This window comes from Palaemon carinicauda, chromosome 8 (genome assembly GCF_036898095.1).
Source record: "Palaemon carinicauda isolate YSFRI2023 chromosome 8, ASM3689809v2, whole genome shotgun sequence".
NCBI classification, from domain to species: Eukaryota; Metazoa; Arthropoda; class Malacostraca; order Decapoda; family Palaemonidae; genus Palaemon; species Palaemon carinicauda.
The window spans coordinates 167,172,551-167,192,550 of record NC_090732.1 but is presented as its reverse complement, the minus strand read 5'-3'; the positions used below and the strand labels follow the sequence as shown (position 1 = coordinate 167,192,550).

Here is a 20,000-nt window from a genome sequence, read left to right as displayed (position 1 = left end):
CTGCCAAAGCGTCGTGGGTGGATGGAACAGTTAGCAAGGAGGACCGTCTTCTAAGCCCTCGTTGGTCTTGCCACGACTCGTATCTGAAGTGCCGGCCGCTGGCACTCCTGGGGGAGACCGGCGAGGGCGTAGTTGACCTGCCCATGGGCGAGGATGGCTCTCGACATAACGGCGAAGTAGGCGTGCGGCTCATGGGTGATGTAGGAGTGCGGCTGAGTGGCGTCGTAGGCGTGCGACATAGAGGAGGGGGCGTTCGGGGCAAGGGGGATGTGGGCGTTCTGCGAATGGGTGACGTGGGACCTTGACGCCCCTGAGAGTACCTCTGGCGGGAATGAGACCTCGGGCGGGGAGGAAGGGTGGGGCTAGTCGTGGAATGGATGGAGGTGGGCGGGGACTGGGTGGCGGAGGAGGAACCTTGTCCAAAAACATCGTCAGGGGTCACCGTGAGTCTCAAGGTCACGACGCTGTGGCGCCGCGGCCGACACGAAGACATAGTCTCGGAGAGGTCACCCCAGGTCACTGGCAATGTCACTCACTCGATCCAACTTTGTTCCAAAGATTTTATTTTTTCTCTTATTAAAAAATACACTTTAAGTTTACTTTATTCCAATGATTTTTTTTTCTCTCTTTTTAAAAACACACTTGAGAATTACTTTGTTCCAAAGATATTTTTTCCTCTTATCAAAAAAAAAAAAGAAAAAAGAAAAAACACTTGAGAATTACTTTGTTCCAACGATTATTTTTCTTAATAGGAAAACACTTGAGAATTACTTTGTTCCAAATACTTTTTTTCTCTTATTGAAAAAACACACTTGAGAATTATTTTGCTCCAAAGATTTTTTTTTTTCTCTTATTAAAAAACCACTTGAGAATTACTTTTTTTCAAAGATTTCTTTTTCTCTTATTAAAAAAACACTTGAAAATTACTTTGTTTCAAAAATTTCTTTTTCTCTTATTAAAATAACACTTGAGAATTATTTTGTTCCAAAGATTTTTTTTCTCTTATTAAAAAAATACTTGAGAATTACTTTGTTCCCAAGATTTTTTTTTCTCTTATTAAAAAGATACTTGAGAATTACTTTGTTCCAAAGAATTTTCTCTTATTAAAAAAACACTTGATAATTACTTTGTTCCAAAGATTTTTTCTCTTATTAAAAAACACTTGAGAATTAATTTGTTCCAAATATTTATTTTTCCATTATTAAAAAAAAAAACTTGAGAATTACTTTGTTCCAAAGATTTTTTTTCTCTTATTTGAGAATTGCTTTGTTCCAAATATTTTCTTTCTCTTATTAAAAAAAAAACACTCGAGAATTAGTTTGTTCCAAAGATTTTTTCTTCACATTAAAGAAACACTTGAGAATGACTTTGTTCCAAAGAATATTTTTTTTCTTATTAAAAAACACTTGAGAATTGTGTTAGTGTTTTAAACTGGTCAGTCCACAGGTGTTTGAGGAGATGTCTTGATTTGCCTCTCTCCAAGTGAGTCGGCTGAGACACATTTTCTGTAATTGGAAGAACGTAATCAATAATTAATAATTAATAATAAAAAGAAAAAAATTAATAATTAATAATTAATAATAAAAAGAAAAAAACGACCTGACATACTAATCTGTAAGGACACCTAAGAAGAAATATTTAGAATATGTAAAAATATATGCAAATAAAATTCAACAAGCGATGTCATAGGATTGCATCACGCTTATATGGGACACCGTATCCTGCGTTGAAGACCGTATAACAAGAGATATATAACTCTATATGTTTGCTTTTAGTAATGAATATTTGGATTCTTTTGTTGGGAATAAAAATAGAAAAGCTAAATTATCTTATATAATGTTAATATGACATAATTAATAATGCTGGCTGGATGTTAATCATTGCTCTTAAATTGATAAAAAGAAAAAATCTGTTAAATAGCTACAATTCTTTCATAACACTTAATACAGCTGTTGTTGGATAGATCCAATAATTGCATTTAAATATTATTTATCAAGATTATTTGTTACATTGTTTTAAAACAATTATTGTTAAAAAGCTACAAAAATTTTATGCTAAGTTAATACAACTGTTGTTGGATAGATGTAGTTATTACTTTTAGATTTATACAAATTATTTCTGTTAAATAGCTGCAATATCTTAAGCAAAGTTAATACAGCTGTTGTTGGAAAGATGCAATCATTATGATTAATCTATGTTAATCTTCTTGATCAATTATAGTTAGTTATTTGGATAAATATATTTAATCTTCTTAATGATATATATATGACTATTACAACGGAATACATTTCGTTGTTAAGTTCAAATGAATATAACAATTACTATGAAATATATATCATATCAATTGAATAATCATGATTATTAATGATATACAATCATTATGGCTGATGGAAATTATTATAATGAATAGCTAAAATTATTACAGGTAAATTGATACCTATCTTACAAGTGAAGAGCTATAATCACCTCTGTTAAATAGATATAATTATCAAGCTTGAATAACTATAATTTAAAATCCCTTTATCCAATTTGCATTTTCAGAAAATGTTAATTTTTGCACAGTAAATATTTATTTCTTATAAAATTTAAATTTTTGCAAAGGAAATATTAAAATTTTGGCAAATTATTAATTTTTAGGCAGGAAATATTTAAATTTCCGCAAATGCTTCATTTTTGCGCTGTAAATATTTAAATTTTTGCAAAATCTGAATTTTTGTGCAGTAAACATTTAAATTTTCACAAAATCTTACTTTTAAGCAGTAAATATTTAAATATTCACAAAATCTTCATTTTTGCACAGTAAACATTTTTTTTTTGCAAAATCTTCATTTTTGCACAGTAAATATTTGAATTTTCCCAAAACTTGATTTTTGCGTAGTAAATATTTAAAATTTCGCAAAATCGTAATTTTTACGCAGAAAATATTCAAAATTTTTGCAAAATCTTTATTTTTGCAAAGTAAATATTTAAATTTTCGTAAAATCTTAATTTATACATAACGAACAAATTTACTCATAATGAAGAATAGGAAAATTAGAATAAGAAAATTAGAATAAGAAAATTAGAATAAGAAAATTAGAATAAGAAAATTCAAAAATGAAAACTGAAAACATCTGAATTCTGATATAATTTTCCGAAGTTTCAATTCACAATGGAAACTTCTGAACTGACTTTCACACCTAGACTTTGGAATGAAGGAAAGGACAAACATCGAGTTATCTTTTGTGATCGAGTTATAGGAAGCTGAAGAGACACATTCTAAAAGAAATTTAATTCCGGCTTCATTTTTCATTTATAAATTCTAGACTTTTGATCTCCAACCTCCTATCCTGTTTTGAAATGGATCTTATTTAAAATTAAGATAATCATTAATATGAAACATAACATCTGAAAGTAAATCTATTTTGGCTCAATGCTATATTTTTTTAGCAATTCAATTTGGATCTTTAATATTTAGCATCATCGAAATAGAACTTTTTCCTAAATGATATTTGAAATTATGTTTAGTTTTACTTGTTCGTTTGTTTCTTTAATTTTACATTGTATGGCAGTAATTTTAGTCTTCTTGAAGTGTTGCTTGGCATGCTAAGTATAATTTTAAATTTTATAAATTTGAAATGATTTGAGCACACCATCTAGGAGCCTAAACGATTTGCTAAGAACAGGATATTTCAAGCCAAGGAGATAAGTAGTATAAGAAATTGTATATTTCGCATAAAATACCATAATAAATGATTAAATGGGTTATGAATCTCATGGATTTTGGATTATTTTGACTTGATTCAATATGTTTCCATAATTATTCAACCTTTTTCAGTTCAAGAGAAGTCTTCCAATTGCAAGTTTTCTTCTAAAAGATTTAATTCTAAAAGTAAAAATTATAAACTTCAGATGTCTAAATACATTTTGAATACATATAAGCGTTTTTAATAAATCAGTACTTGACTTCTAAAATTTAGTAAGCAGTATTTTTTTTTTTTTTTTGAGAGAGAGAGAGAGAGAGAGGAGAGAGAGAGAGAGAGAGAGAGAGAGAGATATTGTATAATTACTTTAATATTTCGCAGTAAATGAAAATCAGAAAGGATATTCTTGGGTAATGTAGAGGAAGCGAGATATTGAATAACTAATCAAGAATAGTTTTAAGAAATCGAAAATCCAGAAGATAAAATTGATCGGGCAATGTAATAAACAATCTCTGATATTTCAAAATAAATAAAAAAGTTTTACTATTCAATCAAAAATAGTTTGGATCAAACGAGACATTTATCAAGTCAGCAAAAAAAATAATGAATTACATTAGAGAGAGCTATATAATGAATAACTAATCAAGAATAGTTTTAAGAAAGTGAAAATCCAAAAGATCAAAGTAATTGGGTGATGAAATCAATAATCATGAATATTCCAAAATAAACAAAAGTTTTAACAGTCACGAATAGTTTGTAACAAATGAGACTTTTATCAAGTCGGTAAAAATAACAACGAATTACACAAGAAAAATCAAATTCACAAACTACAAATATTCAGGTCACCTTCAAATAATGATATTTTAATATTTCTTATTCTAAGAATTCCTAAAATGAATATTTGGAATGGTTACCTCCATGTTCCTTGGAATCTTCCTTGGAATCTGGAAGAGATTCCAGAAGACCTTGTGAAGATCACGACCAGTAGCAAAACAAATCACTTGAGATAGATAAAGTAGTTCTTCTTCTTCTACTTCTCCTCCTTGTTCTTCTTCTTCAATCGCTGTTCAAGACTCGTGAGAAAAATAATCAAACCCAACACTTTTCCAGCAATGGAATGCTGCTTTCCAAAGATGATATCTGAAAATAGAGAAAATAATGTTGTTTGTTAACGAAGCTCCATATTGATACAAAGTGGGATCAACAACTAGACTAGGTATGGGTTAGACGTAAATCCTAAGATTAATTTAAACTTGAAATGATATTAGATAACAATTCAGCTCAAGGGTCTTATCAGTAATAATTGCAAATACATAACTAGTTTAACTAAAGGCATACATACCATTCCCGTGATTATATATATATATATATATATGTGTGTGTGTGTGGTGTGTGTATACATGTGTAATATTATTTACATACACACATATGTATATATATATATATATATATATATATGTATATATATATATATATATATATACATATATATATATATATATATATATATAAATGTATGCTATATGCACACACAAATATCCATCTCTAGAAGTATACACATCTGTGTGTACTTTAGTAGTATGATCATTTGTGTAAGAATAGATAAAGTTAAAGTAGTAATGCTTTATGTATGTATGCATGTATGTATGTATCTATTCGTGTAACGAGGTTGTTGTTCCTGTTTTTCGTAAAGGTTTGTTCACCATTTATAAAACTTATTTCGTTATAATCAGAAGACATACTGACATTTAATGAGTAATTCTATACCCTCTCAGGATAAAAAATATAGAACTCAATAAAGACATACTGAAATTCGGTAGATTACTGTATGGACGCATTTCTGTAAACTAAAGACCATAGTAAAGATAATTACTGTTGTGGTGACTGATGCACTAACGTTAGTTCCTTTGATCGCTACAACCTCACCATCCTTGAGAACTAAGGATGAGGGTGATTTGGGGGAGTCTACAGTTCTATCTGCTGAGTCATCAGCAGCCATTGCCTGGCCCTCCTTGGTCCTACCTTGGGTGGAGAGGGGGCTTGGGCGCTGATCATATATATATATATATATATATATATATATATATATATATATATATATATATATATATACATATATATATACACACACATATATATATATGTATATATACATACATACATATATATATATATATATATATATATATATATATATATATATATATATATTATATATATATATATATATATATATATATGTTCAGTCTCTAGGCAAGGGCATTGTCCTGCTTGATAGGGAAATGTCAATGTCCCTTACATCTGCCATTCATGAGTGGCCTTTAAACCTTTAAATGTACTTAAGGAACATAGATTGTCAGCGCCTTAGAATTCTAAATGTAATTATTAAGTTCTTGCGGTGTTAAAAGAAATTATATAATAAGAAATAAACCTAATATACAAGGTCCAAAGTTTCGTTTCTAGAGCTACACTGTATATATATATATATATATATATATATATATATATATATATATATATATATATATATATATATATATTATATATATATATATATATATATATATATATATTAATGCGTAGTTAGCGAAAGCTCCCACTGTATGAAAAAACAAATACAAAGTTAGAAAAGAAAGATCACCAAATTGAATATTTTAAAGTTTTTGTTTTCGTTGCTTATTATCTTAAGATATGCATATCGTTAGTATGTAATGAGGCCATATTGAATTCCTTTTCAATATATCAAGGACATATTTTTCAGCATTTTCTTGTTTAAAAAAAAGTTTCTGGTGGTAGTGAAAACTGGGGTTTAATATCCGTAGAGTGTTTACAACTGTAGCCTACTGTTCTCGTTTTGATTTTGACTTTTACTTTCATAATTGTAAAAAAGGTCTTCCAAATTGCGTACATAACAGAAACAATAGCTGAGAACAAAAGTTCTATAGCACCACTAATGCCACTGCAGAGCGCCGGTAGCGATATCTACATTATGAAGAGCTATTTATAAGATGGATTAAAACCAATAAGTCTTCTCACAAAAAGTAAACAAAACTTTTTCGAATACTGATTCTTTTTTCACTTGCCCAGAATACATATGGGTATTTTTAATAAATGTTCCATAATCATCTTATTATATTCACTTCCAGTGGTAGAGCTTTAAGAACTCTTCCATTATCATCCCTATATGATAAGAAGCAACGTATTTGATCTATATGAATAATATATATACTTACACACACAGAAACACACACACACACACACAAATATATATATATATATATATATATATGTATATATACATATATATATATATATGTATATATATATGTATGTATATATACATATATATATATATATATATATATATATATATATATATATATTATATATATATATATATATATATAATATATATTATATTATAATCTCCTTCCTGTCACGTTACACGGCATTGCCTAACGTATGACTATTCGCTTTCTCCCCCCGTCCCTAAGGTAGGTGGGATATAGAGTGGTCGTACCCTGGTTAGAGGGGGATACCCCAAGAGGTGCAATTTGAAACCAGAACCTCTCACAAATTGCTGAAACTGCCAAGTTGTATTCAGGAAAAGGGGGAGGGGGGTGAGAAGGGCTGAATCTGTGTGTGTGTGAGTTTATGTAAAATACTGTGTGCATATTTTTCCAAATATTTAGCTGTCAAAAATATTTAAGTAACATAAACAAAACGGCCAACATTCATATTGTCAGTAACGAATAGATTATCAATTGAAGTTAGTATTTATCAAGAAAGCCCTAAACTAAATGATTAAGGATTGTGACCCTAGTTAGATAAACCAATATATAAATAAGAGGTTCATGAAAGCCACGGTTATGAGGGAACGCGCATCAGTCGCACATGAAAAATCAAGGTCAGTGTTTGGTAGGATTTGATCTCATTAACGTAATGACTTCACACTTTTCTGAGAGAGAGAGAGAGAGAGAGAGAGAGAGAGAGAGAGAGAGAGAGAGAGAGAGAGAGAGAGAGAGAGAGAGAGAGAGAGACTGCTTTTTGAAATGCACTGACTAATTTACATAAAGAATGTAATCACATACTCTCTCTCTCTCTCTCTCTCTCTCTCTCTCTCTCTCTCTCTCTCTCTCTCTCTCTCTCTCTCTCTCCTGTCACATCAATGTCTGCAGAGAGAGAGAGAGAGGAGAGAGAGAGAGAGAGAGAGAGGATTTTGAAATGCACTGACTAATTTGCATGCAGAATGTAATCACATACTGACCCTCTCTCTCTCTCTCTCTCTCTCTCTCTCTCTCTCTGCAGACATTGATGTGACAGGAGAGAGAGAGAGAGAGAGAGAGAGAGAGAGATAGAGAGAGATTATATTCTACATGTAAATTTGTCAGTGCATTTAAAAAAGCAGTGTTAATTTTTCAAAATTAGGAAATAAAAAGGTAAAGAATTACCTTATCACTGCATGGTCATATTAAAATTTCCCAAATATAAAAAAAATACCATTTAATTATAAAAAAAAAAAACATTTTAACAAAAAAAAACGTAAAAAATATCAGTCACATGAGAGCAAAAATGTTCATCGGTAAGATATCAAGATCGTAAAACATGATTTTGTCTGATGCAAACATTTATGAACGGAAAATAGCTGTTTAAACATTGGTAAAAAAAATATTTATAGAAACGAGAGCAAATCTCAACTTGATTTCTTCTTAACAGACGAAATCTTGTTCCGTAGTCTTAAATTCATCGAAGCAACTATATATATATATATATATACACACATATATATATATACATATATATATATATATATATACACACACACATATATATATATACTGTATGTATATATATATAGATAACTCTACAATATATATATATATATATATGTATGTATATATATAATATGTATATATATATATATACATATATATATATGTATATATATAATATATATATATATATATATATATATACAGTATATCATTATTATTATTATTAAATGCTAAGCTACAACCCTAGTTGGAAAAGCAGGATGCTATAAGCCCATAGGCCCCAACGAAAAAAAAATAGCCCAGTGACGGAACGAAAAAAAGAAAATTAAAATATTTTAAGAACAGTAACAACATTGAAATAAATATTTCCTATATAAACTATAAAAACTTTCAAAACAAGAGGAAGAGAAACTAGATAGAACAGTGTGCCCGAGTGTGTATGCATATATATATATATATATATACATATATATATATATACATATATATATATATATATATACATACACACACACACACACACATATATATATATATACAAATATATATATATATATATAAATAAATATAAATATACATACATACATATATATGTATGTATATATATGTATATTATATATATATATATATATATATATCTTTTCATCACTCGATATACAAAACTCAAAGATGACTCATGACTTGATATATTTGAACTATTTGCTGAAGATCAAAATTCCACTAGGTAGGCACCATGATTAATTCATCCCATCCAAAGAATGGAATAAAAGACATCCGAGTTTTCTCCTGAGACGACGAAATGATTATTTCCTACCCGGAAGTTAATCGATGTGTCAGCAAATCGAGACAAAAAGGAAAGAAAAATTACGCTTTTGCAGTTTTTTTTTTTTTTTTTGGGGGGGGGTGTGGAGGCTGAAAACTCGTGGAAGCGCAGAAGGAGAATTTTATTATGCCAATGACGTTTGTATTATCATGTCCTGCCCACGTACTGATAAAAACATGAGGATTAGGTGTGAGTAATATGTCCCCGATCCTATAAATAACCATATGTTACTAAAAATTGCAACAATTCTTGAGAATTTGGTGTATGATGCAATGTTATATAAGTCCTCTAAGTAAATGGAGTAAATTTTTATCATTAGCATTATTATTACTTATATTGCTCAAAGGGTATATTAAAATAATCTGTCATGAAATTTTTGTTACAATTCTAGACCTTATACTGATCGTTTCGTGCGTATCGTGGCCCCCATGTGGGGACCTGGCGCATGCGCAGAACCATATTTTTCCGAGATTCCCTCTGTTCTTTTCAGCTTTTCCCAAGAGTCAGAGGTGCGCGGAGTCAGTTGGTGATGTGTATCGGTCGTTAGAATGAGGTCTAGAAAGGGAACAAGAGTATGTATGATATTGTAGATAATCTACCGTTCTGAACAATTGTTCTTAAATTGAAAGTGTAAATAGGATTAGGGTACAATTAGAGATGTTGGACAGCTAAGAGTGTAGAGAAGGAAAGGGCCTCGAGCAATACAGAAAGGTCATAACAAAGAACCTTAAGGACCGCTGACAGTACACCATGCAAGATATGCTTTAAAGAAATATCCTATTTCACTGTATGTTAGAATCGATTACTCTATAGATTACTCATTTTGATATTGTGGGAGCGATAGTAAAGATATTTTTTATCTATCCGTAACACAATGGTTCGATCATATGGTCTTCAAACAACTAGTCCCAGAAGGAAGTGAGGTAATAAGAGGAGAATCTTTCACTCAACAACTACGGAGAGACAAAATTCATCTAAAGAAAGCTTTCTTAGTATAAAGAGCATCGTGTATATATATATATATATATATATACGCACGCGCACACACACACCCACACACACACACATCTACCATCATCACAAATCTGCAATAGCCAGTGTAGTGATGAAAAGTGGCCAAACCCAGGACAGGCCTTTGATCTGCACTGATCTGCTGGATTTATTTTTGTTGTTGTTTTTGCTGATATATATATATATATATATATAAATATATATATATATGTATATATATATATATATATATATACATATTAGAATTGTCAATATTTTCAATGCCTTGAAATTGAAATCCATTGATGTTTATTTGTATACTACTACTACAACTACAACTACAACTACAACTACAACTACAACTACTATTACTACTACTGATAATGATGATGTTACTATTATGAGATGAAAATACATAAAAACCGACTAATCATCATTGCAACTTCTTATCGCTTACATCAAACTCGCGAAATCTGTTGCAAGTTTCAACAAAACTCTAATTTTTCATAATGCAGGAGACTTATAACTATGTTTATCCTTCTCTTTTATCCGGGTCTTCATTAAGGGAGAGGATCACACCCTGGTTCAGACGTTGCAGGATTAATTGGACAGGAAATTCAGCGAATTTCCATCAGAGTCAATCAGAGTTTTTAGGGATACAGGTTTATTGATAAAGAAAAAAAAATAAGCCCTTCAGTGAAGTTAACTAACATTGGTTATGGTTGATTGCAACTGAAATTTTTGACACCGTTGGTATATAGTTTACCTTAATGGTCAATTATGAAAAAACATTTTTTCCTGGCATTATCAAAATCTGACTTAACCGAGTGAAGTTTCGAAATTTACTCCTGCCATTTGGGGCTGAGGTACCCTATTCGAAACGTCCCTGCCTGGTGATTTTCTGGACGTGGGTTCGAGTCCCCCTCAAGCTCGATGTTTTTTTTTAGTGCCTGCAACCCTCACTATCCATTGGAGGCGCCTATAAAATCTACCTGCTGAGTCATCAGCAGCCATTTTCTGGCCCTCCCTGGTCTTAGCTTGAGTGGAGAGGGGGCTTGGTTGCTGATCGTATGTATATATGGTCAGTCTTTAGGGCATTTTCACTGTCCCTTGCCTCTGCCATTCATGAGCGACCTTTTAAACCGTTATTGGAAGCATTGTGAGCTTTCCTTTAGCACGGATTTTCATGAGTCAATAGGATTAGTATTGATGAATCAAGGAACACAAAGGAAGTATATGTCCTAAAGTAAACACGTAGTAAACATTGAGCACGTTTATCTGGGTTGATAGTTGGATTTGAGTAAACATTGAATGGTTCTTTTTTCTGATCAGCATTTGTTTGGATAAGCCTGAGTACGAAGTGGCTAAAACAAACAATTCGTGTAATATTGTTTACCTAATAAATATCATTCTCCACCTTTGTATATTTCCACTGTTCTCAATCCAAGAGTTATTATCCCAACTCTAGTTTCTTGCTTTTATCATCCTTTTTTTCTTAAATTTTCTCTCTCTCTCTCTCTCTCTCTCCTCTCTCTCTCTCTCTCTCTATTATATATGTGTGTGTATATACATATACACATATGCATGCATACACACATATGTATGTATGTATGTACGTATGTATATTACCCACACACACACACACATATATATATATATATAAATATATATATATATGTATATATACATATATATATATACATATATATATATATATATATATATAAATTAATCTGTACGTAAAATATTCAAACGCATCTTCCTTAAACAGGTGCATAATTACAGAATTAAATAATACTAAAAAAAAAAAAAAAAAAAAAAAAAAAAAAAGAAACAAGACACTAATTATTTAGCTACGCCAAGGAACAACTCAATTCCGAATTGTTTATATTAAATCTCGAAGCAGCCAAACAACAGTATATTGTTGAAACCCTGAAGTAAGAATATTCTTTGCTGCCACTTCTAAAGAAGGAATTCCAGGAAATAACTACAATGGAAAAGCTATTCATGAAAGAGAAAGGGTGGAAATATCAGAGCTTAATTAAGATGAAATATAAGAAGGGTGCTATCCTTAATTAATCTCTCAATTAAATGCACGTAAACAAACAAACACTTAATATGAATGTCTGAATGTGAGTGTATACACATACAGGAACACACGCATAACTACTTACACATCTATCTATTTATCTATATCTACACACACATACACATACACACACACACACACATATATATATATATATATATATATATACAGACACGTGAGTGTGTGGGGGTGGGTAGAATTTCCAATGTTAATTGGAAAGAATCGCCCCAAGTATCATGCAGATGAGCCAGTAGTAAATAAAAAAAAAATACTATGTTTGAGAATGCATTCGTCTATAGAATGCATAATTATACCAAACCTATATGTATACACACACACAATACACACACACGCAAACACACACACATACACACACACACACACACACACATATATATATATATATATATATATGTGTGTGTGTGTGTGTGTCTGGAATTTAAACAAAAAGTCTGAAAAATACAGTATACGTAATTATGACGTTATGGGATAATAAAGTTAGTGGTGAATAAAATGCTTAAAAGGCTTACGCAGATGATACTGTAATGGTTGTGGACAGTGTAGAGAAATTGCAAAACCCAGTAAAAGAATATAAAGGCAAGTGATTGATAGTTGAGAGCAAAATCATAGAAATAAATGGACACCAGGAAAATGAATAATGGAAGAATGAAAGTTACTGAGTCATATTATTATTATTTTTTGGGGGCACGGGGTTAAATATGAAGATTGATGAGAGAAGAGACGAGTCATAGACCTGGTAATGCTAATTAACATGAACAGGAATTTTGCTAAAGATGAACAAAGAGACATGCATTGTTCATGGAAGCCAAGGCTGGAATGAAAGATGGGATTGTTGTGTCAAACTCATTTATGAAAGGAAGTGAGGATCTTGAATGAAAATGAAAGGAAAATGTATGAGTGTGTGATTTAAACTAATGAACTAGATTATTATCATTATTATTATTATTATTATTATTATTATTATTATTATTATTATTATTATTATTATTATTATGACTACTATTACGATTATTATGATTATGAAGATTATTATTATATTATATTATTTTATTATTATTAATAATATATATATATATATATATATACTGTTTATATATGTATATATATATATATATACTGTTTATATATATATATATATATATATATATATACATTGAATAGCTACAATTATCCACTATATGAGGAGTGCTTTACTAGCCTTTGTGCAAAAAAAATAAAAAAAAAAATCCTTAACTTCAACATCTTGAAAAAAAAGCACAGAAATTTCGAAAAAAACGAAAAGCATTAATTAACTCACAGGAAAATCAATATCATCATTTATTTATTCCCCCTCTCCCTTCCCCCCCCCCCCCCTTTTTTTTTTTTTTTTTTTGCTTGTCATATAGAAAGCTGGGAACCTTTCCAAGATGGCCACTAGGACCTGTAGACAGCCTGATAGGATAAGAAAAGTATACCTAAATATCAGTAATTAATTCAATTTGATTTTCTCCTCTTAATGTAGCTTATTGCATTTCTCCCCTTTTAAGGAAACTTAATTACGGGATAGCTAATGGCAGAGTAACCCTTGTTAGGAGCGCTTATCTATAGTCCCCCTTTATTAGATTTTAAACTCTTAGAAATAAATTACTCTTCAGAAGAACTATCTTTTCTTAAGTTAATCCAAAATTCACTTAATTCATTGACTGTTGAGCCTCTATAAAAAGTAATCCCAAGTTGCTTCACAAAACATCATAAAAATCTGCTCAGAAAGACACAAACACTCACGATTTACTTTATGTAAGTGACTGGTCAAAATGCTATTTGCCTCCGAAGACAATTTCTAAGGAATACAAATAAAAAAAGACAATAGGCGAGGGATATACGAAAGTATCTTCAAAAACGAGTTTAATTTATCCAATTTGCTCAAACTTCATTGGCAATCCCCAAGGTCACGAGTTCACTAATAAGAAATCAGAGAGAGAGAGAGAGAGAGAGAGAGAGAGAGAGAGAGAGAGAGCACAATAAACATATTTCTTCTATGGCACTTTCATAATAGATTCCATAATATGAGAGAGAGAGAGAGAGGAGAGAGAGAGAGAGAGAATATTGACGCAGGTACTTTAGATAGACAAGAACACATTAAGTATATCTTTTCACAGCACTTTCACAATAGAATTCGTAATATTTGAGAGAGAGAGAGAGAGAGAGAGAGAGAGAGAGAGAGATGGGGCTTTTGCATAGCTGAGAAAGTGGACTGGAAACATATGGTGAGCAGCTCTTCTAGGAGAACACCAAAATCAAACCATTATTCTTTAGTCTTGGGGAGTGTCATAGCCTCTGTACCATGGTCTTCCACCGTAATGGGTTAGAGTTCTCTTGCTTGAGGGTACACTCAGTCATACTATTCTATCTGTTTTCTTATTTCTTTTCCTCTCTGGGCTATTTTCCGTGTTGGAGCCCTTGGGCTTATAACTTCCCGCTTTTCCAACTTGGGTTGTAGCTTACATAATAATAATAATAATAATAATAATAATAATAATAATAATAATAATAATAATTATAATAAAGCTGAAATTATTCGGCCTGCCATGCATATATTGTAGTGCATTAAACACCTACTATTATAAATAACCGGATTTTCGGAAAATTTCATCGCAAAGATTTTTTATCATCTGTCCGTTAATCCCCATCAGTCTTTACATCGAATAATAATAATAATAATAATAATAATAATAATAATAATAATAATAATAATAATAATAATTTCTTCAACTGGTAACGCTAGTGTAAAGAGATTCTATGTCATAACTGGCCATATAGTTTTCACTATTTAGCTCTACATAAGGAGTACTTTACAAGTAAAAAGTGAAAAATATATGGCCTTTATGGCATAAAAGCACTTAACACTAATGTACCAATTGAAAAAACAATTAATATAATGCTTGAACAAATAAATGAGAATCATCATCATCATCATCACAACCATCATCACCACTACCACCATCATCATCTCTTAGAGAATCACTAACGCCCCAGTTAAAAAAAACAATTAATATAACACTCGAACAAATAAATGATAATAATAATCATCATCACCACCATCATCATCACTACCCTCATCATTATCATCTTTCAAAAAATTGGGAAAAACAAAAGCAAAGAGAGAATTCCGAATTAAACAAAAGAGCTGGAATTAGAAAAACCACTTCAGGGCGTCTAGCATTAGAAAGCCAGTTCGCTGAGGAAGGCAAAAAAAAAGGGAGAAAAAGACCCCTTGCAACAATGTAATCATAGCAAGGAGTTTGCTTGGTCTGAGGAACCAGCTCTTGAACAAATACTGCAGCTTCCTCTTGCCGATCAGAATTGCACTGTGTTCAAGATCGGTTTGTTTACTTTTAGCCGAGAGCGAAATGGTTCAGACAAACAATTGGTCTGCTATTATTTGCTTTATAAACCCCCTTGCTGCCTACCCGTCTGTGTTATTAGTTGTTCGTTATTGTGTGTACATTTTATTTTGTGGTTACTTTAGTTTTTCTTGTTCTCTCTCTCTCTCTCTCTCTCTCTCTCTCTCTCTCTCTCTCTCTGTTGTGTTTACTATAAATGCATAAATGCTGAGATAACTGAGGAGACTTTAGTATGAAATTGGATAATTGTATCAGTTCACTTTACGATGTCATACGGAATGGTCATCCGACCAAACCAGCTATACTCTTGTGATGGAGATGTTAACACTGTTCTTAAAGAATAAACTATTTTAAAGTTAACTTACTTAGACTTTGCTTGAAGATGTAACATACCAACTCTAATCTATAACACATTAAAGATGACATTTGAAGAGAACCCAAATATGTGTTAACTACAGTAGCACACACATTATATATATATATATATATATATATATATACACATCTTTCTTCGTGGCCAAGTGGTAAGTCACTGTTAATACGAGTTTCCTGGACCAGGGTTCGACTCCCGGCCGGTCAAAAGCTGTTGTCTTTATGTGATTTCTCCTGGGGCTCTGATCCCGAGGTCGTTAAGAGAATCCAGACATTATTGTATAAAAAATATATGGCTCATTTCAATATGATAAACACGTATAAATGTGCAAAATCTATCATATATATATATGTATGTATATATATATATATATATATATATAAATATATATATATATATATATATATATATATACAGTATATATATACATATACACCATTCTCAAGTGATGTGGAACCCAAATGGTGTTGGGACACCATCCGGAGATGTAACCTTAGAATAACACCGATGTAATTATGGAATACAAATGAACATATTACACCTCTCTCTCATTCTCCCTCTCACCAAACGCTCCTCCGAGTCTGCCTCCGTTATTCATTTCTGATATAACCCAATGCGAACTCAGACCGTCCAGTTATATATATATATATATATATATATATATATATGTGTGTGTGTGTGTGTACAGTATATATATACATACATACATACATACATAGGTGGGAGGTAGTCATACCTTGGTGAGAGGGAGATACCCCAAGAGGTGCACTCTGAAACCAGAAATTTTCACAAATTGCTGAAACTGCCCAGTAGTATTCAGGAAAAGGGGGAGGGGGTGAGAATGGCAGGGGCTAGGGTCAGGGTCATTGCCCTATCAAGCAGGACAATGCCATAGAGACTGAAAATATATACATATGATCAGCGCCCAAGATAGGACCAAGAAGGGCCAGGCAATGGCTGCTGATGACTTAGCAGATAGACCTATAGGCTTCCCCAAACCACCCATCCTTAGCTCACAAGGATGGTGAGGTTGTAGCGACCAAAGGAACTTACAAGTTTGAGCGGGAATCAAACCTCACTTTGGCGACCACCAGTGAGGGACGTTACCACATAGGCCACCATATCACAAGAAAACAGTGCGGAAAATAAATTTAGTGATGAAAAAAACTATTAAAGAGAAATAATAAAAAATAGAAGTTTTTATAGTTAATATATGAGAGATCTATTTTCATGTTACTCTTCTTGAAATATTTTATATCATCATTGCTTCTCTTGTAGTTTATCTATTTCGTTAGTATCTTTCCTCACTGGGCTACTTTTCCCAGTTGGAGCCCTGGGTTTTATAGCATCCCGTTTTTCCAACTAGGGTTGTAGCTTAGCAAGTAATAATAATAATAATAATAATAATAATAATAATAATAATAATAATAATAATAATAATAATAATGATAATAATAATAATAATAATAATAAGCATCCTGTTTTACCCACTAGGGTTGTATCTTAGAAAGTAATAATAATAATAATAATAATAATAATAATAATAATAATAATAATAATAATAATATTAATAATAGGCATCCTGTTTTACCAACTAGGGTTGTAGCTTAGAAAGTAATAATAATAATAATAATAATAATAATAATAATAATAATAATAATCATCCTGTTTTACCAACTAGGGTTGTAGCTTAGAAAGTAATAATAATAATAATAATAATAATAATAATGATAATAATAATAATAATAATAATAATAATAATAATAATAATAATAATAATAATAAGCATCCTGTTTTACCAACTAGGGTTGTAGCTTAGAAAGCAATAATAATAATAATAATAATAATAATACTAATAATAATAATAATAATAATAATAAATATCAAGTATATTATTTCTCTATATAAAAATAACATTATTTTTTCAGAGGGAAACTCGTAATTGTCCTGCGTTAAAACATTACTTCCTATGGTAAAAATACTTTATATTCATACGAACAACACATTATTTATCAACACGAAAATAAATAGATTTCCTGCGAGTAAATAAACCATTTTTTCCCCAAAGAAAAAAATCCAAGATAAATAATTTTTCTGTCGAACATTTTCTTTTCTATATCAAATTTTCATTCTTTTAGAAAATAGTTCTCTTAAAAATATTTCTTATTTAATTTTTTATAAAACCAAATAAAGTCGTGATAATCGTTTATGCAAAAAACATTTTTCCAAAAGAAAAAAAAAAACAATCTTATATTTCTTTAGGAAATTTATTTTGATTATTGAGTAGTTTTTCAAAAGATTTCTTTCATTATTTTTTTAGACAAACAAATAGAATCGTGATAATTGTTTATGCAAAAAAAAAAAAAAAAAAAACTTTCTCCCCCCCCAAAAAAAATTATATTTCGTAACAAAAAATCTATTTTATTTTGGATATTGTGTAGTTTTATCAAAAGATTTCTTTTAACATTTTTTATACAAACAAATCAAATCATGATAATTGTTTATGCCAAAAAAAAAAGAAAAAAAAAATACCTTCTCCCCCTCCCTCCCAAAATTACAATTTTATATTTCGTGACAAAAAATCTAATTTATTTAGGATATTGTATATAGGAAAACACATCACATAACTTCAAAATAAATTATATTTATATGGAAAATGACATTATTTTCGAACGGAGAACATTCCAGTCAAGTGTATAATATCTTGTTTCCAAACAGACAAATAAATGTCTGAGCCATAAGGGAAAATCATTATTTTCTCGGAAAAAGGTTGATGAGATAATGGTTGTTGAAAACAACATCGACCTTGGCGGTAAGGTCAAGCGTTCAATCCTTATTCTAAAGTGACAAAAACAATAATAATAATAATAATAATAATAATAATAATAATAATAATAATAATAATAATAATAATAATAATAAAAATATAAAAATAAAAATAAAAATAATAATAATAATAATAAAATAATAATAATAATAATAAATAATAAATAATAAATAATAAATAATAATAATAATATTAATAATAATAACATTATTATTATTATTATTATTATTATTATTATTACTTGCTAAGCTACAACCCTAGTTGGAAAAGCAGGATGCTATAAGCCAAGGGGCCCCAACAGGGAAAATAACCCAATGAGGAAAGGAAACAAGGAAAAATAAAATATTTAAAGGACAGTAACATTATTATTATTATTATTATTATTATTATTATTATTATTATTATTATTATTATTACTTGCTATAAGCTACACCCCTAGTTGGAAAAGCAGGATGCTATAAGCCAAGGGGCCCCAACAGGGTAAATAGCCCAGTGAGGAAAGGAAACAAGATAAAATAAGATATTTTAAGGACAGTAACAACATTATTATTATTATTATTATTATTATTATTATTATTATTATTATCATTATTACTTGCTAAGCTACAACCCTAGTTGGAAAAGTAGGATGCTATAAGCCAAGGGGCCCCAACAGGGAAAATAGCTCAGTGAGGAAAGGAAACAAGGAAAAATAAAATATTTTAAGGAGAGTAACATTATTATTATTATTATTATTATTATTTGCTAAGCTACAGCCCTAGTTGTAAAAGCAGGATTCTATAACCCAATAGGCCCCAACAGGGAAAATAGTCCAGTGAGAAAAGAAAACAAGGAAAACAAAAATATTTTAAGGACAGTAACAACATTAAAATAGATATTTCCTTTATAAACTATAAAAACTTTAACAAAACAAAAGGAAGAGAAATAAGATAGAATAGTAAGCCCGAGTGTACCATCAAGCAAGAGAACTCTAATCCAAGACAGTGGAAGACCATGGTACAGAGACTACTGTATGGTATTACCCAAGACTAGAGAT

The 20,000-nt window shown here is 30.4% G+C and overlaps 1 protein-coding gene and 1 long non-coding RNA gene across 2 annotated transcripts in view; both read right to left on the bottom strand.

The window, feature by feature from the left end:
• The window catches only part of LOC137645552 (serine/arginine repetitive matrix protein 1-like), a 99,565-nt gene extending 98,774 nt beyond the window's left edge, over positions 1 to 791 (bottom strand). Inside the window, exon 1 of the mRNA XM_068378355.1 lies at positions 1 to 791. This exon is cut by the window's left edge and continues 73 nt beyond it. Within this exon, the coding sequence (XP_068234456.1) occupies positions 1 to 493 (493 nt within the window). The 5' untranslated portion in view covers positions 494 to 791.
• A 492-nt stretch (positions 792 to 1,283) lies between these two features.
• The window catches only part of LOC137645088 (uncharacterized), a 139,990-nt gene continuing 121,273 nt past the window's right edge, over positions 1,284 to 20,000 (bottom strand). The window contains exons 2-3 of the long non-coding RNA XR_011045279.1: positions 4,598 to 4,823; positions 1,284 to 1,505 (exon numbers count right to left, since the gene is read on the bottom strand). This is a non-coding gene — a long non-coding RNA (uncharacterized lncRNA). The remainder of the gene's footprint in view (positions 1,506 to 4,597; positions 4,824 to 20,000) is intronic.